This window comes from Mustela erminea, chromosome 5, assembly GCF_009829155.1.
Source record: "Mustela erminea isolate mMusErm1 chromosome 5, mMusErm1.Pri, whole genome shotgun sequence".
NCBI classification, from domain to species: domain Eukaryota; kingdom Metazoa; phylum Chordata; class Mammalia; order Carnivora; family Mustelidae; genus Mustela; species Mustela erminea.
The window spans coordinates 85,162,716-85,188,507 of NC_045618.1; the positions used below are offsets into that span (position 1 = coordinate 85,162,716).

General features: G+C 36.7%; 1 protein-coding gene across 2 annotated transcripts in view; it reads right to left on the reverse strand.

The window, feature by feature from the left end:
• The window catches only part of BAZ1A (bromodomain adjacent to zinc finger domain 1A), a 92,093-nt gene that overhangs the window by 1,451 nt on the left and 64,850 nt on the right, over positions 1-25,792 (reverse strand). For both annotated transcript variants that reach the window (XM_032344020.1, XM_032344019.1), the window contains 10 exons: positions 22,809-22,933; positions 18,939-19,535; positions 16,969-17,132; positions 16,101-16,255; positions 14,775-14,923; positions 6,819-7,066; positions 6,496-6,722; positions 4,665-5,137; positions 2,288-2,430; positions 29-116 (listed from right to left, as the gene is read on the reverse strand). In XM_032344020.1, the coding sequence (XP_032199911.1) occupies positions 29-116; positions 2,288-2,430; positions 4,665-5,137; positions 6,496-6,722; positions 6,819-7,066; positions 14,775-14,923; positions 16,101-16,255; positions 16,969-17,132; positions 18,939-19,535; positions 22,809-22,933 (2,369 nt within the window). The remainder of the gene's footprint in view (positions 1-28; positions 117-2,287; positions 2,431-4,664; positions 5,138-6,495; positions 6,723-6,818; positions 7,067-14,774; positions 14,924-16,100; positions 16,256-16,968; positions 17,133-18,938; positions 19,536-22,808; positions 22,934-25,792) is intronic.

Genomic DNA, 25,792 nt, shown 5'->3' on the forward strand with positions numbered 1-25,792 from the left:
TTATCAGAGAAGAACATAAATTACTTACATGCTAATTTATATTCACATTTGTTCACTTTTTCACGAATTATATTTAAGGCAATGGGCTTTTTGATGATGTCATAATAGTCTGGGACCTGTAAAATAATTCAAACATATCTCTTGTCTCTTGTATAGAAAATTTATCAGAATGTGTTATGGTGAGTGGTGGGAATTGTGTAAGACTGAGGATTCACAGACCTGTACCCCTGAAGCAAATAATATATTATATGTTAATTAAAAAAAAAAAAAAGAAAGAAACAAAGAAAGAAAGAAAGGAAATTTATCAGAGATAAGAGGTCAAATATGTGAAGGTTCTGCACTTAATATCAACTGAATATTAATTTTTGAATACTATTATTCCATTAAAACCCTTAATATGTTTCAGTCACTATAATGTTATAGAAGCTTATTTGATACTATAAAAAAATGACAGCTTATTGTGAAAAGAAAAAGCTTATGATTTTTCTTGTGTGCTCTCTATTTCTCTCCAAGAGATACATATATGTATCTATAAAGTTACTTAATGAGCATTATTGCATTTGTAATAAATAATAAAATGTATGTAACAAAACTTAGTTCAGCACAACTACTACTCAGGAAAAATAAAAGTCAAATGGAGATTTAATTTTGCAGGATGCTATCCAATGGTAATTAATCCTTCACATTTAAAAAAAATATATTTTATTATTTGACAGAGAGAGACACAGTGAGAGAGGGAACACAAGCAGGGGGAAGTGGGAGAGGGAGAAGCAAGCCTCCTGCTGAGCAGGGAGCCTGATGTGGGGCTCCATCCTAGGACCCTGGAATCATGACCTGAGCTGAAGGCATATGCTTAACTGAGCCACCCAGGCGCCCCAATCCTTCCTCTAGAAATCTCAAAGTAGAATTTGGAAGGTGTCACTTTTCATTCAGAAACCTTCACCTAACACACCTGACAAGTGAGACCCTTTATAATCTACTTGTGCCTCTCTAACTCACCTTTTATTCCATTCAAACTACCCATCATTTCCCATATTCTCACCTCTGGGTCTTTAACTTATCACGCCCTTTTCATGAAATGTCCTTATTCCATTTCTCACTGTTGAAATTTCACCTATCTTTAATGACCAGACCAAACAGTTTCCATTAAAAACTTTCACATTCCTGCTATTCCCACCCTCCGAGATGCTCAAATCAACCTCCTTTTCTTCTGTACTTCTTGAAGTCCATGAGAACTTCTATTACTGGGGGAGTGGTGAACTGGGTGATGGGTACTAAGGAGGGCACGGGTTGTAATGAGCACTGGGTGTTCTACGCAACTAACGAATCATTGAACACTACATCAAAAACTAAGGATGTAATGGGGCACCTAGGTGGCTCAATGGGTTAAGCCTCTGCCTTCAGCTCAGGTCATGATCCCGGGGTCTGGAGATCGAGCCCCACATCTGGCTCTCTGCTCCGCAGGGAGCCTGCTTCCTCCTATCTGCCTGCCTCTCTGCCTACTTGTGATCTCTCTTTCTGTCAAATAAATAAATAAAATCTTTAAAAAAGAAACAAAAAACTAAGGATGTACTGTATGCTGGCTAATTGAACATAATGAAAAAAAATTAAAATTAAAAAAATAAGTTAAAATGTTTTAAAAAATATTAAAAAAATAAACTAATCTGATTCTATTAAAAAAAAAAGAATTTCTATTACAGCACTATCACACTGTCCCATCTGCTGCAGCTCATGACATGCCCCACATGTATCAATAACTCCAGCACCATCTCAAATGCCTTAGTGTGAGGCCATCTCTGTTTCTACGAGTACCTACCTTTCACATCAGTGTTCTTACACAGTGAGATCTCAGCATTAGCAACATCTCAGACCTAGCGAATTAAGAACTCTGGGGTGAGGCCCAGTAATCTGTGTTTTAAGAAGTCCCCCACCGCCCAGGTGATTCTGGTGTATACCGAACATTGAGAACAGCTGTTTTACATTACAGAAATACCAAGAATAGTACACAGTTGAATTAAATCTACTCATACTCCTTACACAGAATAAACACATTGGAGCCATGTCAACATACTGTCACCATACATGAGAACTGGTCACAGGGTTAGAGGGGACTAAGGAGAGCATGCTCTCTAGTGGCCTTTTTTTCAGTGTGGAAACTAACTTTCCAAGTGTTTAAAAAACAAAGTAAATAGTGACTAATGGGTGTTTTGGCTACCTCAAAGTTGCCATGCAGACTAAATCAGATCATATATACATGACTACATTTGATCAAGTGTAATAATATTACCTGGATTTTGGAAACGAGTTTCAGAAAAGGCCAGCTATCATCATGGCGTACCAGTTCCACAACGAGCTGTTCAAAAGCAGACAATTCATGGACACCTCCTTGTCGACCAGAACTCCTTCGATTCAGGGTCAGAGGAGAGGATTCTAAATAAATAATTAATTTTAGGTGATGACAAAGCAAAATATTTGATCACTACAGGCTTAATGGGTATATAAACGCAACATAAATGCAAACAGAAAACTGATATTCTATATATGCTGAAATAAACTAACTTACATTCTTTTTTTTTTTTTTTTTTTTAAGATTTTATTTATTTATCAGAGAGAGAGGGGGAGAGAGCGAGCACAGGCAGACAGAATGGCAGGCAGAGGCAGAGGGAGAAGCAGGCTCCCTGCTGAGCAAGGAGCCCGATGTGGGACTCGATCCCAGGATGCTGGGATCATGACCTGAGCCGAAGGCAGCTGCTTAACCAACTGAGCCACCCAGGCATCCCTAACTTACATTCTGAAACATGAAAATCTGAACCAAATATTCACTCTTTCCTGTTTTAAAAAAAACTTTATTTTATTTTATTATTTTTTATGATTATTAATTTTTTAAAGAGGTTTTTATTTAAGTAATCTTTACATCCAATGTGGGCTTGAACTCATGACCTTGCGATGAAGAGTCGCAAGCTCTTCCAATGGAGCCAGCCAGGCACCCCTAAAGATTTTATTTTTAAGTCATCTTTACACCCAATGTGGGTCTCAAACTTACAACCCCAAGATCAAGAGTTGCATGCTCTACCGACTGAGCCAGCCAGGTGCCTCACTATCTCCTTTTTGATCATAAAATTTCCAAATTAATTAAACATTTATTGGGAACATGTTAGAAACATGTTTTATTAATTAAACATGTTTTATTTATTATTATTTATTTATTATTAATTAAACATGTTTTATTTATTAACCTACTGTAATATGAAAGAAAATTCCTAGGATATAAAGTTTATTTTTTGCCTATTCTATTAAAAATATTTTTTCAACTATAATAAGCAAGCAAGCAATTCTCCAGAATTTCCTGAAACACATCCTTAGGAAAGCAAACTCTTCAGATCTAGCAAGTAGGCCTCTTTAAAATTATCCTGCATAATAGAAATGTAATGCTCAACAATGAAGTAAAAGATTATCTTAAAGATAATCTCCCTATTTATTGGGGGGGGAGGAGCAAGTTGTGGGGCGGGGAGGAGCAGAGGCAGAGGGACAAGTAGACCCCAGGCTGAGTGTGGAGCCTGAGGTGGGCCTCAGTCCTGTGACCCTGGAATCACAAACTGAGCCAAAGTCAAGAGTCAGTCCCTCCACCAACTGAGCCACCCAGGTGTCCCTATTATCTTAATTTTATATGGCGACTTTGTTAAAGCAAAATGCTTTCTCACAAAACTCAAGGTATATATAATGAAATCTCAAGAGTATGAATTAGCATAGTTCATCCTATGAATTCAGGTATTTAAATTCTCCGCTTAAATATAAATGCATACATTTCCTTCTCCCCCTTTGTCATTGGAACCAGGTTAGTAATTTTATAAATCAATTAAAATTTTTTTTTCTTAGCAGAGTTTTTTAGAATACAAATGTTTTAGGTATACTATGTTTCCAAATAGCTTGAAGTTCAGAATTGGGGAAAAGCAAAACAGATAGATAATGGGACAGGAAAAGCTAAATTAGATCTTGGTGCCAAGTTACCTGATACAATACCTTTCCACCATCCCCACAATCTGGTGATTGCATAACAGACTGTCTTCCATTCTTTCACCAATGAACTCCTCAATCCTCTCAAGTATTTGAATAATGCAATACAACCTCTCTATAGTTCAAGGAACAGTATCATTTTTTATGTCTAATTTCATTTTTTGGAACTATCAAAGTTTTATTACTACTGATATTAAAGGAAAGAAATAATAGAATTGAAGAGATCATAAAGAGATTATTGCTTGGATAAAGATTACTATAAACAACAATTATCAGAAACTTCCCAAATAACCCAATGTAGCTTGTCTAGATGATGATGAGTATGTGTATTTTAAAGGAGGAAAAGAGAATGAAGTGTTATAACGTCTTCTACTGACACTACTGAAATGTTGGTCAATCTCTCCATTAGAGACAGGACACTGCAACTTTCTCACAACTACCTTACTAGAAAAATACTCGTATCATTTACATTATTCCCCAAAGTGCTGTCCTTTCAATGAATATTATGCCTCAGGCCACACTACTCCCTAGTCACTTTGTCTACTAAAGTGACAGCCTTTAAGAAATGATGCAAAATATCTCAACACTCAGTCTTCCCAAATGATTCTATTTTCTTAGGTAAGAATAATTTAAATTAGACTTCTTCATACCTGTAGACTGTCTTTTCCTTCCTCTTCTCTTGGATTCACTATCTTGGAGAGAAAGTTTTGGAGTAACATTTAGAGATCTTGACTTGTCACCTGACTTCGTGGCAATGACTCTGAAGTTAGGGAAGTTGGGACTATTTTCTGGAGTACTATTAGCACTCTTCCTGCCTCTGCGTTTTCTACGAGGACTAAGTAATTCCACAAATACATCTGCTTGCAGTGGGCCGTAACTCTGGCGAGTAGAACGACCAGCAATTCTTAAAGATTTAGTTTCTGTTGGAGGAGCAGACTTTATCTTTCTAAGGCTTCTACCACTGGTGGTTTTAGAGGGACCAGTTGTTTTGGGTGTACTCTGCTGACTCCTTGAAGTATATCTTCCAGGATCTTGTCGTTGGCCACGACTTGAGAAAGAAGAGCTAAGTCTCCCTCTTGTTTTAATTGGCAATCTAACTTGCGGTCTTCCTCGTTTTGGTGGGCTGTAAATATTGTTAGAAAACATAATTATTGTACAGAGAAACAATGTGCATAAGATTATGTCTATTCCCCTTGTTCTACTATTCAGCCAGTGAGTTCTACATACATTTCTTTGGTGTCCTTACGCTACAGGAGACTATCACTTTTCATTACCATGGATGCTGAGGTAACCCACAGATTGGTCAAAGTAGGCCCTAAACCTGTCCTGAATATGAAGCTAAGAATCTCTTTGCCATTTTCTGATTGTCAAGGTAAAATACAGAACTAGGTTCAACACTTTAGTAAACTCTATTCCCAACATGGGGCTAGAACTCATGACCCTCAGATCAAAAGTTACATGCTCCACTGACTGAGCCAGCCAGGCACCCCTACGTTCATCCTTCAATTGCCTTTAAGTTGTAGACAAGGATGAAACAACCCCATTAAGCCTCTTTTTATCCATCTGCCCACATATCTGGACTTCCAGTTTACCTAAAATATTTCCAAGTATTTTCTAAATTCATTATCATCTTTATGTCTAACACAAATACTGCCCTTATCATCTATAGGGATGTCGGCTCCTACTAGGTGGAGCTAGTAAAAAGTAACAACTTGCTTACATTAGATGGGGCAGCTCTCTCTACCTATCCTCCGCAGACTGGCCTTTCTGTACTTTCTCAGTCCAAAGCTGCCCTTGTTTTACATCCACTTTCCTGATTCCACATGAATGGGGTTCAAATGTTAAAAAGGTGGGGAGGTCTTGGGGCAAACAAGGGGGAGAAAGCTCTAGTGCTGCCATAGCAGGAATGACCAGGCCCCCACTCCACCCCATTCATTTGGCCTGGGTGACACAGCTTGCTAAGTTGCAGAACACCTGGTTATATGGTGGTATAGAAGTTGTTTCTGGGGGCTAATGTGGAAGGAGTAGAAGAATACCATGTGCTTCCTGGCCTTTCTGTCACTCTCTCTATAAATGCCAAGACCACCAATATTTGAAGATAACTCCTTGAGAAAGCAAGAGAGGCACTGGGAAGCTGCATTCATCTTTATATCATGAAAATCCTTTGGGACGCTTACTTGCTGCTTTAGGCATAAAATTAAGTAAAAATCAAACTCAGCAGGTCTGGATTGGTATTCCTGTCCAAACGTGAGCTCATATTTGATTTTATGACCTGGCTAAACTCACATAGGTACTACACTCCCTTAGGAATAACTTTAAATTCTTAGAATACTAAAGCAAGGAAAACTTCAGGCCACCATATTACACACCAGTTTTAAAAAAGTTATGGGCCCCAATCATTCCATTTGTATTTGAGTAGTCAAGAGACTGTTATTTAGCTATGACTCGCAAACTCTCACTTTGTTGCATGTTAGGACTTACCTGACTTCTTCCTCTTCGTGAGAATCATCTTCATCTTGTTCTATCTCATACTCCTCCTCCTCACTTTGACCCTCTTCATCATCATCATCAACTTCATCGTCCTCGTCTTCCATACCATCTTCCATCTCTTCATCACTTTCCAAGGATGGTCTCTGTCTAGATGAGAGTCTTCTAGAACGTTGCTTTGGTCGACACTCTGGACAAAACCAGTCGCCTTCAGGCACAGTCTGACAAGTCACAGAAATGATCATTAGTCATCTGTCACTCAAAAATCAATCACTCAATTCTAATCTAATCTAAGGCACAGAAGAGGAAAAAACTACCTTGAGCTTTGGTCGAACACAATAGGTGTGATGACCCCGATCACAACCATCGCAGAGTACCATGTTTTCAGCATCACCCTTCTTTCGGCATATCTTGCAACGAGCATTCAATATAGATTTAGACCATATCACACTACGATCCAAGGTGGAGAGATGAAGAAAGACTTGGGACAGACTAGCAGAAGCAAGGAGAGACTCTCTCCAACGGTCCAGGACTGTTTTGTAAGAACGTCCACTGTCACTGGCATCTTAAATGACAAAGTAAAGTGATTTAAGTTTCTAGACAAACCTTCAGATATCTCCTAGAGTTATTTTCTTGGTATTTTAAACAGGTTAGATATTAAAGTTCTAAAACTTAACAAAAAGATCATGTTGATATTAAAAATGAAACCGCATGTTAAAGAAAATATTTGCTGAGCCACATCTTATTTGTGACATAAGAAATTACTTAAATCCTAACTCAAAACTTCGGGATTCCAACTGTTAAAAAAAGAAAAATAACTTAGGCAATATGTTCTCAAACTTGTCTGACCTGACTTACTAGCTAAATATGATTACAAGCCATTTACTATCCATTTGAGTCAAGAATATTGCTTCCTCTTTTTGGATAAAGGATGGACTGCTCTGGGATGCCTGGGTGGCCCAGTGGGTTAAAGCCTCTGCCTTCAGCTCAGGTTATGATCTCAGGGTCCTGGGGTCGAGCCCTGCATTGGGCTCTCTGCTCGGCAGGGATCCTGCTTCCCCCTCTCTGCCTGCCTCTCTGCCTACTTGTGATCTTTCAAATAAATAAATAAAATCTTAAAAAAAAAAAAAAAGATGGACTGCTCTCTTAGTTAAGTATCAATCATATATGATTTTTTTGGGGGGGGCTGATGAAAATTTTCTGAAATTAGATCGTGGTGAATGGTTGTACAACTGTGAATATACTAAAACCCACTAAATTATATACTTCTTAAAAGGATGAATTTTGCTTATGTGAACTACATCTCAATAAAGCTATTATTAAAAATATCAATTATGTAGAAAAGCCAACTTTATTGTCTTCTATCTCTAAGAAAATTTTTTTTTAAATGAGGTAAATTAAAAAATACTAATATCCCACGTTTCCCAAAAGAACTTTCAGTACCAATTTCTACATAAGAACATTTGAAACATCCTTTCATTAATAACATCATTCTTTTGTCTTCTGGACTAAAAAATTTATTAAAAGTCATTTGATTAGGGGCACCTGGGTGGCTCAGTTGGTTAAGCATCTGCTTTCAGTTTGGATCATGATCTTGGGGTCCTGGGATTGAGCCCTGCATTAGGCTCCCAGCTTGGTGGGAGCCTGTTTCTCCCTCTGCCTCTCCCTGCTGCTACCCCTGCTTGTTCGCTCTCTGTCAAATGAATGAGTAAAATCTTAAAAAAAAAGTCATTTGGTTAGATGGCATTAACTAGCCGGCCTATCATTTTACATTAGCATGTGATTTCTCTCTTCAATTAATATTCAATTATTGCTGACACATTAGTTTTCCTGACATTAAACTTAATTATGAAGGGACTAGCACATAATGTCAAAATTCTACAAGGTATATAGGACTTCATATATAGTTTGTTTCTATTATGATATCTTTCCTACTATTACCCTCAAAAAAAGTCCTTTTGGGCAGTAGCCTAATGGTTAAGGGAATATAGGCTCTGGAGTCCATCTGCCTTGGGGTAAGTACTAGCTCCCCTATGTGAGTGAGCTCGGTCAAGTTACTTAACTCCTCTGTGCCTCAGGTTCCCCAACAGTAATATGTATATACCATCTACCTCTGAGGGCGGTTGGGAAGATTAAGTGGGGTAATATACACAAGACAAGTAAAATGCCGGTCATGGAGTAAATACTGTTACTGTTAACCATTATTCCTACATTATACTGTTCCTCCCGTGTGCCACTATTTAGAAGATAGGAGAAGTCTATTCTATGGTCCCTATCTTTAAGAAATTTTGTATATAGCTGGGAGAACACAGGAGTTGAAGTCAGAAAAGAGCAGACCTGCCAAACACTAGTAAGTCTTGAGCTCCTATTTCTCGGGCAGGATGAGAGAGACAGGACATGAAATCTAGGGCTCACCCAATGTGTTAAATCCTTTCTGGAAAGCTAGAACTCCAAAGCTATATCCTCAAGCATCAGGGTGGAAAAGGGTACCATGAGGAAAAGAAGTAGTGAGGAAATCAGCTTATCTGGACCTTGAAGTTGGGTGGAAAGGGAAAATAAATCTACCCGAGAACATGTAACTATAAGCAATGCATTAAACAGTTTAAAACTTGAAAAAACATAAGATTTTCAAAGTGGTCCAGGTTGGTAGTGACCTCAGGTGAATGACAGGAACAAGTACAAATCTTTGCAAATTCTCTCTGAAGAAATTTCCATAGATCAAGTTCTGAGGAATGAGAGTTAACAGTCACACTCACAATGCACATGTGGAAACAAAACACTACAGGCAAGAGCTGGCAGAATCAGACCCATAAAGACTTGAGAGATTCGAATTAGACACAGGATATCTTAAAACATATTTAAGAAATAAATGTTTTTTGTTTTTTTTTTAAATATGTATTTTTTTAATTTGACAGAGAGATCACAAGTAAGTAGAGAGGCAGGCAGAGAGAGGGGAGAAGCAGGTTCCCCACTGCGCAGAGAGCCCGACGCGGGACTCGATCCCAGGATCCTGAGACCATGACCCGAGCTAAAGGCAGAGGCTTAACCCTCTGAGCCACCCAGGCGCCCCTAAGAAATAAATGTTTTGAAAATATAAGTAACCAAGCAGTTTGAAAAAGCTTAAGAACCTCCAAAAATAATTGAGAGCAATAACTCAATGGGAGAGGGAAAAAATGAAAGGGTCGGTCAAAGGCTCTTCAAGCAAAGCTAAAAAGAAATATTAGCAAAGTAGGAAATTAATACAGTAATACAGTCCATTTGATTTATTTCCACCCTCTCATTTGTGTTTTCTATTTGCCATGGTTTTTTGATATAAGGCTTCAAGAAAAGCTCTGGTCTGAGCAGGATCTCTAAGGAAGTAGGCAACAAAAACTGCTAGTTCAAAGATCTTGAAGAAATCTTCCTGGATAACTCAACTCAAGAGGACATTCTTATTAGTAAGTGCAAGAAATAAGGCTGCATACAGGCCAATGTGGAAGGGTGGAAGAAAAAGCCAAACTGTAAAGAGCCTTTGGAACCTTGAAAGTCAGTATGAATGATTTTTAACTCAAAGGTTGGTGAAACATTAAAGGTTTTGATCAAAGAGTGTGCTTTAAGAAAATTAAATCAATAGTAGCCCAAAGTCCAATTTTTATCCCACCTACTTTTATTGATCTATTATTATTATTATTATTTTAAAATTTATTTATTTGACAGAGAGAGACACAGCAAGAGAGGGAAAACAAGCAGGGGGAGTGGGAGAGGGAGAAGCAGTCTTTCTGCTGAGCAGGGAGCCTGACGCTGCACTCGATCCCAGGACCCTGGGCTCATGACCTGAGCTGAAGGCAGACGCTTAACGAATGAGCCACCCATGAGCCCCTCCCACCAACTGTTAAATGGATGTTCACATTTTCACATTTTTATATAGTACCTAAATAAGGATGAAAAAGAGTGCATATAACTGATTCCATTTTTCTTTTAATTGTCTTGCTGCTTCTTTAGATTATAAAACTCTCAAGGGCAGAAACATCTTGTTTCTCTTTTATGTTCCATCATGCTAGCACAAATAAATTCCTCAAGAAGTTAGGATTAGGATTTTACTAATATGAAATAATGGCAGAGTCATATGATCAATTATTACACTGGGAAATTTCATATTGTTAACTGCCACTACATAGTAATCCATGTGACCATGCTATGTAGGTTTTTCCCGGAGATAAAACAATACAAGAACTCCCACCCTATAACTCTCCCTATGCTAGTAAAAAAGAAGAAAAAAAAAGCTGTACATAAATACCATATGCAAAATAAATAAACAAACCTCCACCACTGTTCTTAACCTCTTTTTCACTAATAACTTAAGTATATTAAAATTCACAATGTCAACTTTTTATATACCAATTTTTAGAAAGTTTCATTAGCTGAGGTATGCAATGTAGAAGAAAAATGCTAGGAAGATGATATTGTTTTATAAGCTTGTTCCCAACTTCATGCCTTTCCCAAAAAATTAAATTCAAGGTTTTCTGTTAAAAGCTAAATATTCAAACTAGTACTCAGCAACATAGAAAATAAAATCATAATTCTTTAAAAAGACAGAATTCTTTAAAAAGTTAAGAAGGGGGTGCCTGGGTGGCTTAGTGAGTTCAGCCTCTGCCTTTGGCTCAGGTTATGATCCCAGGGTCCTGGGATCTAGCCCCGCATCGGGCTCTCTGCTCGGCAGGGAGTCTGCTTCCCTTCCTCTCTCTCTGCCTGCCTCTCCGCCTACTTGTGATCTCTCTCTGTCAAATAAATAAATAAAATATTAAAAAAAAAAAGTTAAGAATTTACCACCTCTCACACTAGATTGATCTTCCTCTTTCTTTTTCTTATCCTTTCTTTCCTATCTCCTCTTTGAGCTTTATTAATATGTTATCTAATTTCAAATTGATAAAGTTAAAGGATTTTTTCATAGCTTAAGGATTTAACCATAAAGCATGAATTTATAAATAATGAAATTACCAACCTAAACAAACAGTTCTCACATATCTTACCTAAATTATTCAAATATGAGTATCTTCCTCAAGTTAAAAAAAAAGCCAAGTTTTACTAATGTGATTAATTTCTAGAATAAAAGAGACATCCTGAGGAAGGTGGAATGTAAGTAGAATTCTTATTTCTTACTTGCTTCCTCAAGAAACTATAGTAATCCCTGAAACTAAACTGGGAAAATGCCTACCACAATTAATTTGCTATGCTGAAAAATAATTGAAAGAATGGAGAATTTTAATATATATTCTTTCTCAAACATTCATAAAGCAGAAACCCCATTTCTTTCCCACATTAAGGATATTCTTGATTACCTTGCTCTAAATATTTAGATTATCTTGAAACTCTAGAGGCACCTCTATCTCTTGTTGTCCCATTCAAAACAGATCCTCCAAAGGCTTAAACATAATACAAAAAGTGGGACGCCTGGGTGGCTCGGTTGGTTGAGCCACTGCCTTCGGCTCGGGTCATAATCCCAGAGTCCTGGCATCGAGTCCCATACCAGGGTTCGCCTGGTTTGTGGGGAGCCTGTTTCTCCCTATCCCTCTCCCCCTGCTTGTGCTCTCTTTCTCTCTGTCAAATAAATAAATAAAATCTTTAAAAAACAAATATAATATAAAAAGCTACAAACATCAATTATTCTATTAGCTTTTTATGGGGTAACAATGTTAGATGATAATATTCATATTATAAATGATCAACATCTAAACTTTGATCAACATTTACCACCAAAGTTAAGTTGAACTTTTCTTATTTCACCTTTTTTAAGACCTCAAGCTGAAATTGTTTATTTTATATCCCTTAGGATGAAATTAATGTTCCAACACTCTTGTATACAAACTAGCGTAAAGAACACTATAGCTCTCAGCTCTCATATAACCTACTAGATGTAAATTGCAACATCTCCCAGCATTAACTTGTTCTCTTTGTCTAGATATTTAATGAGATATACTCATGAAAATATGGACACACTAAACAATTTGACGCTTTCCCCTTGAATTTATAAACAACTTTAATCGTTGGTAGTTTCAGAAATGTAAAAATCAGCAGAGCTGTCTTTTATCTCTTTTGGAATCACAGAATTAATGAATAGTAGAAAAATACTTATAAGGGCTACATAGTCTATAAATAACTTTTTAAAAATATTTTATTTATTTATTTGAGAGAGAGACAGTGAGAAAGGGAACACAGCAGAGGGAGTGGGAGAGGGAAAAGCAGGCTCCCCATGGAGCAGGGAGCCTGATGCAGATCATGACCTGAGCTGAAGGCAGACGCTTAACGACTGAGTCACCCAGGCGCCCCTACAAATTACTTTTAATTGAAATTTTAATTTTAGTAATTGTAGATTCACATATGGTTGTAAGAAATAATAGAGAGGGATCATTTGTATATGTAATTCGATTTAGACACCAAGTATTTTTTTTTTTTAAAGATTTTACTTATTTGAGAGAGAGACAGAGATACCAATAGAGATGGAGAGAGCACAAGCAGGAAGAGGGAGAAGCAGGCTCCCTGCTCGGCAGGGAGCCTGACCTGAAGCTTAATCCCAGGACCCCAGGATCATGGCCTGAGTCCAAGGCAGACAGATGCTTAATCAACTGAGCTACCCATGCCCCAACACACAGAAAATATTAAGAAATATTGAAGACTGCTAAGTAAGATTGATATACGAAATACAAACTAATATTTTTATATTAGCTATGACAATACATGTTTATTTCCACAACTGCTACTTCCAAATTTGAAAAGTGAGTTGTTGAGCTCATGGTGGAATTACCAATTTATAAAAATATGAATAGGTTTATTAGAACCTATTTATTATGAGATACTGGCCATAAACTTTTCAATTTCAAAACAGACATTTTACAAATACATTCACATTCTGACAGCACCACATATTTACAAAAACTTTGTTCTTACTATTCAAACAAGGTAATATTCAAATAATTTAAAAGGCATTTTAGTCTATTTAAGTTGCTTTCAATATGAGACCAAATGGATATGGTTTCATTTATTTATTTACTTATTTTGAAAGATTTTATTTATTTGAGAGCAAAAGAGAGCATAAGCAGGGGAAGGGGCAGAGGAAGAGGGAGAAGCAGACTCCCTGCTGAGTGGGGAGCCCAATGTGGGCTGAAGGCAGATGCTTAACTGACTGAGCCACCCAGGTGCTGCAAGATATGGTTTTAAAATCTTTCTTCTACCCCACTACTGAAATACAAATTAACTTGAATATGACGAGTTATAAAGTAACGTATCAGAAAGAGCACACAGAAGTAGAAGAAATTATGAGTTATGGTATGAAAATTGATTTGGAACTCAAAACATATTTTCCTAAACACACAATGATTATGTTCCTAGATTAGTACCTAAAAAGGTATTTCATATATTGCTAAACACACGATCCAGATTGTATCCTCTAAACATCCTACCATAAATTATAGAGCATTTCCTCATTTACGTACCCTTTAACACTTGGTATTTCTGACTTAGAGCTTCTTATACAGTGCTCAGGTTCCAATCCGATTACTGTTATTATTTTAAAGATTTAGTTACCCATTTTAGAGAGAGAGAGCATGAGAGGAGAGAGAGGTAGAGGGAGAGAGGGAGAGAGAATCCTCCAGCAGACTCTCCGCTGAGCATGGAGCCTGAAGTGGGGCTGAATCTCATGACTTTGAGATCATGACCTGAGCTGAAATAAAGTCATCGCTCAACGAACTGAGCCACTCAGGCACCCAGTGACCCATGTTATTTAACCATACCCGTAATGGCGGACATTTAAGTAGCTTCTCTGGGGTTCTGTTTTAGATAACAAACATTCATATACAGTTTTTGATTATGCAGGATCTGGCTAGTCACATGTTTTGGTAATTTTGATGAAACACTAAAGAAAAGACTGACAGAAAATTAAAAAGACAGTCATTAAGATGAGTACTTGGACTAAAACGTACTTAAGTACTATTGTTTTTGTAGTCTTTTTAAAAAATTTTTAAAAAATTTTAAAAATTTTTTAATAAACATATAATGTATTATTAGCCCCAGGGATACAGGTCTGTGAATCGCCAGGTTTACACACTTCACAGCTTAAGTACTATTTAAAAAAAAAAAAAAAACTCACCTGAAAGAACCCATGTTTTGGAATGAAAATACAATCTCAAGTTTTTCAAATTAGCCAACAGTATTGTGTCAGCCCGTGAGTTTATATTAAAGGGCAATTTTAGAATCCTTTAAAATAGAGCTAATATTTAGAAGTAGAAATTGGTACTTACCAAGTGGAGCTTTGAGAAAACGTCGCTCAATGCCCTGCTCTATCTGAAAAAGTGCCATTGCCAGATAATGAACCACGTTGCTCACTGATTGCGGGGTACTTGCATTAGTTGAGACAGTACTAGGAGTTTCTGTTTTTACGCCCAAAAGTCTACAATGAAAACATGGAAGAGTTTATGGTACTTAAAAACACTGTTCGGTAAATAAAACTTGAGTTCAGTCCTCCAAATGCTTACTTACACCTGTGTAAGAAATAGTTTCCTCCATCTCATGATCACATAAGCCAGTAAGAAATGGAGATATATACATGAATCAAGAGCTAAACTAAACACCAACTCATTTAATGAGGTCAGAAGGGCAAATATTTGGAGGGAAGGTGGATGAAACAAAGCTTAGGGGGAAAGGTTTTAGGCAGATGACCCAGTCACAGGCCTTTAAGATAAGTATCCCAGGCAGCTGCAGCTCCCTCTTTCTTTTTCTCTTGCTTCAACTTTTACTGGTTGGGACACTGATAGCTGCCTCTTCAGTTCCTTAGCCTCCCGTCTTATTCCCTTTGCAATAAATCTCCATGCTGCAGCTAAAATGATCATTTACATGTACAAACCTATCCGCTCAAAGCCTTCAGTACATCTTCCCTCCTAGGGTCGTATCTTCTTTTCTTTCCAGATAATAAACTCTTTTTTTTTTAAGATTTTATTTATTTATTTGTCAGAGAGAGAGCGAGCGAGAGCGAGCACAGGCAGACAGAGTGGATGGCAGAGTCAGAGGGAGAAGCAGGCTCCCTGCGGAGCAAGGATCCCGATGTGGGACTTGATCCCAGGATGCTGGGATCATGACCTGAGCCGAAGGCAGCTGCTTAACCAACTGAGCCACCCAGGCGTCCCCAGATAATAAACTCTTTTTAAGAGGGGTTACGCAAAAATAATTCTGAAAGTAAAAGTATCTGTCTATAGCTATAAAGATACAGGTTCTGATTAATAATTCATAAAATATTTAAGCCTACCACAATTTACTATTATCCTACAGAAAAGAAAATGGATAGAATAAAGTTACTTTAAAACCTTAAGTTCAAAGATTTTTCTTTTTTGAACTTGAGAAATTACCATTATCTTAACTAGCTGTCTTTTGGCTGCATTAGCACAAAGTAAAGTAAAAGAGAGCCCGAGGTTGAGGAAAATGTTCATTTCAGTGGTTACAAATATTAAAAGTCCTCATGGTAAGATTTTTAAAACAATTTTTTAAAGAAAAAGAAACATTTACTGAAAAGAACCACATAACTGAAGTGGCAAGGAAAAGTGACCGTTACTTTAGAAATATCCCTTTTGTACCTGTCTTTTACTATGACCTTCGCTTGCTCATCAATTTCCATCTCTTCTACGTCTTCATTCACAGTCTTAATGATCCCATTTTCCTTGTTTTCCTCACTTAACAGCTCATACCGTCCACTCTCTAATGCTGATCTCCAGATGTGTCGATCTGTAACCTGTAACAAAACCCAAATTTACCAACCTGGAAAAATGGCATATGTGGTTCCTAAGAAGTATGAGATTCAATGTACATATGAAAAATTCATGAATATTCTAGAACAGATTGTAAATCAAAAAGGGATCTAAAACGGTTACTAAGTGGCCAAAATGAAATACGTATCATTCATAGATGGAAGCTTTAGCACTTCACTCTTTATATAGGGAAATCATAAACAATTCTAAGATTGGTCACCTGAGAGTAGCAAAAAAGTGACAGATGATAGCAAAGGAATGAACAGAACACACATATCAAGCATGAATTACTTACAGATTTTAAAAAGGTAACAAAGAAACCAATAAACAAACCAGACTCAGCAGAGCAGGCAGGAGCTAGTCAAGGAAGAAGAAAATATCCTTACACATTTTAATATCTCGGATGAAAATACCATAAAACAGATACTTAAAAAATACTAAAAATTAGTATTAAAAAGGTCAATTACATTCTATAAATTCTGTTTAAGAAAGCAGATAGCCATAGAGTATGTTTAATGAAGATCTATACCCATATATAAGTATTTTGATACAGGGGACAAACTTAATTTTCACAAAAAAATATAGCACTCCCATGTATTTATTCAAAACACACATGCCTTGCCTATACCAAATAAATAAACAAATATGACCAAAACTTTGGTAATTAGGTAAACCAAAAATGGGAACAGGTACAAACCTTGATTGCTCCTAATGTTCCTTGGTAGATTCTGTCTTCAATATCCAAAAGAAAATCTCTCAGCCTCAATTCAAGCTGTCTTTCTGCGGACATCTGAGCTGAATCATATGCAGTGGAAGACCTTCCCCGACTATAGGTTGGTTTGCTATCAGTTTGAGGTTTGTCTGAAATAGTTATCAATACCTTTATTATGATTTTCTTACTAAAAAATATAATGTCCCCAATGTGATGGCTATGATAGTGAGATAACTGATATAAAAACACTTAATAAATCCTCAAGTGCAAAAAATAGGGGGTAGTGGAAATGTTTGCACATCAAGTATCTGATAAGGAATTCATGTCTAGAATATCTGAAGAACTCTTACAACTCAATAAAAAACACATTCCTATAAGAACAGGCAATGAATGGATATGAATAGACTTTTAAGGAAGACATACAAACAGCCAATAAGACCATGAAAGGATGCTCGACATGATGAGTCTTTAGGAAAATTCACATAAAAACCAAAGTAAAGTACCACTTCATACCTCTAAAATGGCTGGAATCTAAAAATCATCAATAACAAGTGTTATCAAGGACGTGGAAAAATTCTAACCCTCAGACACTACTGGCAGGAATACAGAACGGTGCAGTTGCTTTGGAGAACAGTATGGCCGTTCAAGTGATTATGCAGAATTATCATATGACCCAGTAATTTCACTCTTAGATATACACCCAAGAGAAATGAAAATTTATGTTGAGACAAACACCTGTACATAAATGTTGACAGCAGCATTATTCATAACTGCCAAAATATGGAAACAAAAGCAATATCCATCAACTAACATATGGTTAAATAAAATGTGTTATATATTTATAGAATGGAGCATTATTTGGTTATAAAAAGGTATGAAGTACTGACATGTGCTGCAACTTGGATGCACCTTGAAAACATTATGCTAAGTGAAAGTCACAAAAGACCATGTACTATATGATCACATTCATACAGAATGTTCAGACAAGGAAATTTACAGAGACAGAAAACAAATTTGGGGTTTCTTTTTGAGGTGATAAAAATGTTCTACAATTGTTTGATGGCTGCACATCTGTATATAATGAAAACCACTGAACTGTACACTCCAAATGTGTGAATTGTATGGTGTATGAACTTAACTCAATAAAGTTGTTAAAGAATTGTTATCTATACTTTTTAAAAAAATTTTTTTTATTTTTTATAAACATATATTTTTATCCCCAAGGGTACAGGTCTGTGAATCACCAGGTTTACACACTTCACAGCACTCACCAAAGCACATACCCTCCCCAATGTCCATAACCCCACCCCATCTCCCAACCCTCCTCCCCCCAGCAACCCTCAGTTTGTTTTGTGAGATTAAGAGTCATTTATGGTTTGTCTCCCTCCCAAGAGAACTAAAGTAGTCATGACAATATGTCCCTAAATTTAAGAGTTCTTTACCTAGAGAATCTCGTTTATAATGAAATAATGAAAACTTATACCCGAAAATGCCTTACTGCTTTCTCTTATCTGTTATTAATGAACCGGCCATCATATGCTGCTGCTGCCTGATCTGCCCTTGCAGCCAATCTCCAAAGAAGTGATCACTAAGGGAACCTGTCCCTAAACCCTTAGCCAAAACCCTCAGTGACCGCACTCTCACTATCCTATCAAATGCCTAAAATTAAGGTTATCCTTAGTGCCTTGGTTATTGGGTCTACTGATCAGAGAATGAGATCAGGAAGAGTATGGATCTTTGTGCACTGCCTTTTCTCATAATCCAAATGGAACCCAGTGAAATCTAGAGAACATTGTTCCTCTAACTGGTAAATATTCTCTAACTTGAAAACTGAGAGCACGGTCCAAGCGAAAGAGGAGGTGTTTTAAATATAGCTCCAAGACTTTGACAGATGTTTAAACCTGAACCGGAGATTATGGGGAGAAAGAAAGAAACAGTTTTCAATGAAAATTTACCTGAAAAATGAAATTTCTCTTCAGAAAAATGGGCTAGCTGGGCACATATTCTGCTCTTCTCTTGCAACAAAGTTTCTTTTAAGGCACTTTCTCTATGTCCTCTAGAATTAAGAGCTTCGATGAGCTGGTCTAGTTGTTCACAAGAACTGTAAAAGCACCACCGATTTGGCTTATGCACTGGTTTTGGCAGCTGCACAGAATCATCACATGGACCCTGGTCAATGTTGGAGGTAGATTCAGACATCAAAGACTCTCCAGTTTTAGTGGATACCTGAGGATCTTGAGACTGTACACTATTCTGAAATGATGAAGGTCTAGGCAACAGCATGTCTTCAGTGAGACCGGAATAATCCTCTTCAATAAATAATCCAGGAATAGAAGGGAAAATCCAATATCGCCTATACATGCGGTCTCGGCCCAAGGGAAAGATATTGGTACATGCTATGGCACTTTGGATTTTTTCCAAGAGCTCTTTCTCTTTCCGTTGATGTTCCTGTTTTAAAGCTTCTTCCTCATCAGCAGTAAGAGGCTCTCTTGTTACACAGCTGACTTCTTCTTGTCTTATAAATTCTTTAAATCCATTTTGTCGCCTTTTCCCTATGGTTTAAACATTTGACCATCACCCATCATATTTTAAATTTTCATCAGAAAAATATCCAAAAATATCCCAAGTTACTAAGTATTATGGACCAAACTGAATGCCCCCAAAATTCATAGGCTGAAATCCTAAACCCCAGTGTGACATATTGGGAGACAGGGCCCTTGAGGAGATTTTAAGGTCAAGTGAGTTCAAAGAGTGGGACCCTAATTCAGGACTCGTGTCCTTTTAAGAAGAGAAAGAGACCAGAGTGCTCATTCTGTTTACTTGTGGGCACAGAAGAGAGGTTGTGTGAGGACACAGCGAGAAAGGGTTATAGCGAGCCGGAAGATACCTCACCAGAAATCAACCCTGCTGGTACCTTGATCTTTCACTTCCAGCCTCCAGAACTGTGAGAAAATACATTTCTGTTGTTTAAGCCACCTAGTCTGCGTTTGTTTTGTTTTGTTTTTTGTTTTTTTTATTATGGCAGCCTGAACAGACTAATATGCTATGCTGATAAGAAACTGGTACAATAAATATGAGGGACACACTTTAAACTGCAATCTCTATACCGGAGAGTGAGGCCACACTGCAACATACGTTTGGTCCTTTCTCTAAGGCAGGAGTACGCAAACTATTATAAAGGGCTAGCTAGTAAATATTTTTAGGCTTTGTGGGCCATATGGTTTCTGTCACAGCTGCTCAATTGCGCCACTGTAGCATGAAAGCGCCATAGACCATATGTAAATGAACAACCATGGCTGGGTTCAATTAAAACTATGGTCACTGAAATCCAAATTTCATATCATTTTCATATTACAAAATATCATTCTTTTCCCCCAACTATTTAAAAATGTAAAAATGTCAAAACCAGTTTAGTTAGATTATATAAAAACTGGCAGGGCAGATTTGGCCAATTGGCTAGTTTACTAACCACTGATTTAAAGTAACAGAACCCCTAATGCTTAGTTGGGTACCTAGCAATTCAAAAGTAGGGCATTTCCCAAAAGGAAATGTCTCCCCGGGAGGTATAGCTATGAGAAACTTCTGATCAGAGATGGAAGTAGAGCGTTATATGTAACCTCTGGGATAAATCATTTTGGAACAGGAGGATGGCAGCAAAACCATAAGGATGGCAGTATGAACAAGGCAGGAAGAGCCTGGATTCCTGGAGGCCTACCTGGCCTTGTGTGGCGTGTTGAAGTAAACTTCTCCTGTTTCAATCACTGTCAGATTGCTTAGATGGTCAGGGAATTATTTCTTCTATCTCTTTTGTTTGAAAGGGTCTGTATACGATTAGAACTATCTGCTGCTTTAAAATTTGGGAAAATTAGGGCGCCTGGATGTCTCAGTCCATTAGCTGTCTTAGACTCAGGTCATGATAGCAGCGTCCTGGGATAAAGTCCTGCATCGGGTTCCCTGCTCCGCAGGGAAGCCTGCTTCTCCCTCTGCCTCTCATGAATAAATAAATAAGTAAATAAAATCTTGAAAATTTGGGAAAATTCACCTATAAAGTTGTCTAGGACTAAAGTTTCCGCTATAGGAAGATTTATTTTATTCAGAGAGAGAATGGTTGTGGGGGGCAGATCAGGGGATGGGCAGAGGGAGAGAGGGAGAAAGCAGGCTCCACGGCCAATGTGCAGAGGAGCCCAACGCAGGGCTAAATCTCATGACGTGAGCCAAAACCAAGAGTTGGACACTTAGCAGACAGAGCCACCCAGGCGCCCCTCTAGAAAGGCTTTTTTTAAAAAAAGATATTTATTTATTTATTTATTTGACAGGAAGAGATCACAAGTAGGCAGAGAGGCAGACAGAGAGAGAGAGGGAAGCAGCCCCCCCCCCACCCACCCGCTGAGCAGAGAGCCCTATGTGGGACTCGATCCCAGGACCTTGGGATCATGACCCGAGCCGAAGGCAGAAGCTTTAACCCATTGAGCCACCCAGGCACCCTTCTAGAAAGATTTTTTAACACTGATTCAAGATTTAATGATTTAGGACCATACACATTATACATTTTCTCATGAATCCATTTTTATAATGTGTATTTTCTAGGATTTTGTTTATTTTTTTGCCTCCACTTTCAAAGTAATTGCCATAAAACTATATATGCTATCCCCTTATCTTTAAATTTCTACTTAATCTGTAGTTACATTGCTTCCCTTTTGAGTCTTCACCTTATGTGAACACCCCTCCCAAATCAGTTTCAAGAAAGATTTGTCTAGTTTGTATTTTTTCCAAAGAACAAATTTTTGGCTTTGCTCTTCTCTTCTATTATTTTCTATTAATTTCTACTTGTACCTTTTGTTTCCTTTCATCTGGAGGGGTTATTCTGTTTTCTACCTCTAACTTCTTAAATGAATGACTAGCTCAATTTGCCTTTCTTCTTTCCCAATATGTAATAAAACTAGAAATTTTCCTCTAAGCAGAGGGAGTATCCAATAAGTGTTAGTGAACAATACTGATTAGTTTTTTTTAGTATAGATTAGTATTAAATATTTTCTAGTTTCCATTTATGGTTTCTACTTTGACCTATTATTTAGCAGTGTGTCTTAAAATGAATCAAATGAGGCCTTTTGGTTTGGATTTCTAAATCAATTGCATTATAATCAGAAAATGTAGCCTCAATGATACAAATTTTTTGTCTACTTACAATAACTACTTAGCAAATAAAGTAGAAAAAAAGATATGAAATTATAGGCACAGAATAAAGTTAAAAATCTTCAATAGTTGTCAAATGAAGATGGTTAAAGATCCTCAGAAGTAATTTGTATCAACAACTTTTAAAAAATATATTCCCTTTGATCCAGCAATTCATGCAATTATTCTAAGGTAGCTTATTTTCATTCTCAGCCATATGGTACCAATTATAAGCATTCCTGACCTTTGTATTTCTAGCAGCTAAATGGCACTTAATGCACGCTGAGTATGCTGTAGAATAAAAATTTCTATTTGGCCTAGTATAAAATAGTAAATACAAAAACTCCACAAAATTTGCTAACCAAAAGTTGAAATTATGAGAAACTGACCTATTAAAACAATATGAATATTGTCGCTCCTCCCTCAAGTATAAATGACATGAAAATAAAGACTGAATGTAACTTCTAAAACCATTTAAGAAAACGGTCACCATTTAAAAAACTTACCACAGCTATGAGGCGGGCATTTAAAAAGCAAATACACCTTGGAATTACAAATGAAGTAATCTCATACATATTTCAGGATAGCTAAATTATAAAGTTCCTTATAAATTAAAAACAAGCAAGCATGCCCCCAAGAAACTTCTGTATTACCTCTTCTGCCTCTTTTATGTGATCCTGGGTCATCTTCATCTTCAGTGACTGTGTCTTGATCAAGTTCCTTTTGCTCTATTTCTTTGCTCTCAGTGCTAGTATCAAAATATTCCCTTTCTTCCTCTCTTAAGGAAAAAAACAAAGATTATTTTCATTAATGAACATATAATTCTATTCATGAGATATTTATTGCCTGCCTATGAAGTGCTAGCCATTATGTTTAGGAAGTAGTGGACAAAATGACAAAGAGTTTATATTCTCAGAGAGATAACAGATAATAACACAATTATAAAATTAAAACATGTAATAACTATTAAAAATGAGAAATTCAAGTTGCTATGAAAGCTTTTCAAGGATCAAGAAAAAAGTGACATTTAAACTTTGAGACTAGAGAGACTAGGGAGGGGTAAGGTGGCAGGTAAGAAGAAATCTGCTAGAAGAGGGGGTAACATGCAAAGGCTCTGAACTGAAGAGAAAAGGAAGGAGCTTATCATTTTGAGAAAAATATAAAACAAAAAGAAGTAATCCAAGATATGGATGAGAAAAAGGTAGGGTTAGATCATACATACAAAAGGCTTTGTAGGGCATTACTTAAAAAGCAATGGGGATAAAAAGTAGAAGAGTTTAGAAAAGGGAAATGATAGGATTGGAAAGCACTTTGGTTGCTATGTGGAAGATGATCTGGGAGAGAAAGTAGATGAGGGGAGACAAGAGGCCACTGTAACAGCCCAGGTAGCTTGGCTGGGAGGTGATGGTTTGCTGAGTAGAAAATAGACAAATAGTAGAGGAGAGTAGGCTGAATGAACACATCAGATGTTTCATCTAATCCACTACACTGTCCAAATTAAAACTAAAACTGTATGCACCTTGAAATAAGCTCCACCACTTATGCTCTTTATCCAGAGGTTTGCAAACTCTAATATGTTTAGGAGCCAGAGAGATAATATAAATGAGTGAGGCTAGATGAGGATTAAAAAAAAAAAAAAAGAAAGAAAGAAATGGTAGAATCTATAATATGCTTATTTTCCTTTTTTTCCAAAATGAAAAGATTACAAGGAAAAAATCTTTAACTACAGGAGGTAATGAAGAGTAACCAAACTTATTGTAGTAATTATTTCACAACATATGCATATATCACATCATTATGTTATATACCCAAAATGATTAGTACAATGTTAGAAGTCAATTATATTTAAATAGAACCTGAAAAGGTTTATAAAATACAAAAAGAATATTGAGTTGTAACTCACATATCCTAAAATCACCATTTTAAAGTGTACAAATTCAGTGGTTTTTAGTATATTCACAAGGTTGTGCAGTCATTACCCCTATCTAATTCCAGAACAGTTTCATTATCCCAAAGAAAACCTCTGAAGTAGCCATTAGTAGTCACTTTCCATTTCCTCTTCCCTACTACCTTGGAAACCACTCATTTACTTTTTGCTATAGATTTGCCCATTCTGGACTTTTTATATAAATGGAATCATACAACACATGGCCTTTTGTGACTAACTTCTTTTAATCAGCATAATGTTTTCAAAGTTTATCCACACTGTAGCATGTATGAGAATCCTATTTCTTTTTATTGCTGAACAACATTGGGCTGTATGGGTATAGCACCAAAGAAATACAACATTTTATTTATCCATTCATCAACTGTTGGACATTTGGGTTATTACTTCTTTGGCTATTAAGAATAATGATGCTATGAACTTTTGTATATACATTTATGGGTCAACATTTGCTCTTAATTCTCTTCAGTATACACCTAGGAGTGAAACTGCTGGGTCATATGGTAGCAAATGGTTCAACTGTCTGAGACACTGCCAAATTTATCCAAAGCAGCTGCACCATTTTATATCTCTACCCGCAGTGCAAGAGAGTTCCAATTTCTCCACATTCTCACCAGTACTTCTTATTGTCCCTTAACTGGATTACAGCCATCCTAGGGAATGTGAAGTAGTATCTCATTGTGATTTCAATGTGCATATCCCTAATGACTAGTGATGCTGAATGTCTTTTCAATGCTTCTTGTATATCTATTTTCTTTGGAGAGATGCCTATTAAAATCCTTTACCCATTTTTTAATTGGGTTGTTCTTTTATTGTTGACTTATAGGAATTGTTATATATACTGGATATTAAACCGTTATTAGATACATGATTTGCAAATATTTTTTCCCATTCACCGTGTTGTCTTTTTACTTTCTTGACAGTGTTCGTTGAAGCACAAAAGTTTTTAATTTTGAAGAAACCCAATTATCTATTTTATTTTTCTTTGACTGCTTGTGCTTTAGGTATCGGATGAACTTTCCCAAGGTATCCAAATTCCATTTCTTAAAGTACTGTTGATGGGCATATAAAATACAGCTGTTACAAGTTTTTGACCTATGACTCTAAGACTAATAGGCATTTTTATGTGCATGTTTAACTAAGAGTCAATATACGAATTTCAGAATACTGAGATTTTAAAACCTTCCTTTGCAGATTTCATAAAAAAATTATTTTTGCAAAATTTGAACAGAGTTTGCCCTCTACAATATGCAAAAATTCCCACTTGTCTTCATAGCCAATTTTTGTCCCAAATATTTTCAAATGCCAAGAGTACTTAAGTCACTAAATTACTTAAGGTGCTTCTACCTTCTCCCTGTACCATCTACTAAAACCTCCAATTTCATCCCTATTCCTCAATAAAGTCAGAGGAACTTTGGGAAATACACTGTACAACTGTGATGGTGGTGGTAGTTGTGGTGGAGTGAGGGAGTTGCCACTATTAATGCTAGAAATGTACTACTGGTTAAAAATAGCCTATTGAAGGCTTTCTGGGCAATTATCATTTACAACATTAATTTTATGAGAAAATCAATTCTAGATTCCCTGAAAGTATTTTTTAACATAACACATGTATACTTGAGAACTGTATATATATATGTAAATTTCATAGGTCCACTGGTATAATTATTATGTACCTATAAACAAAAAACT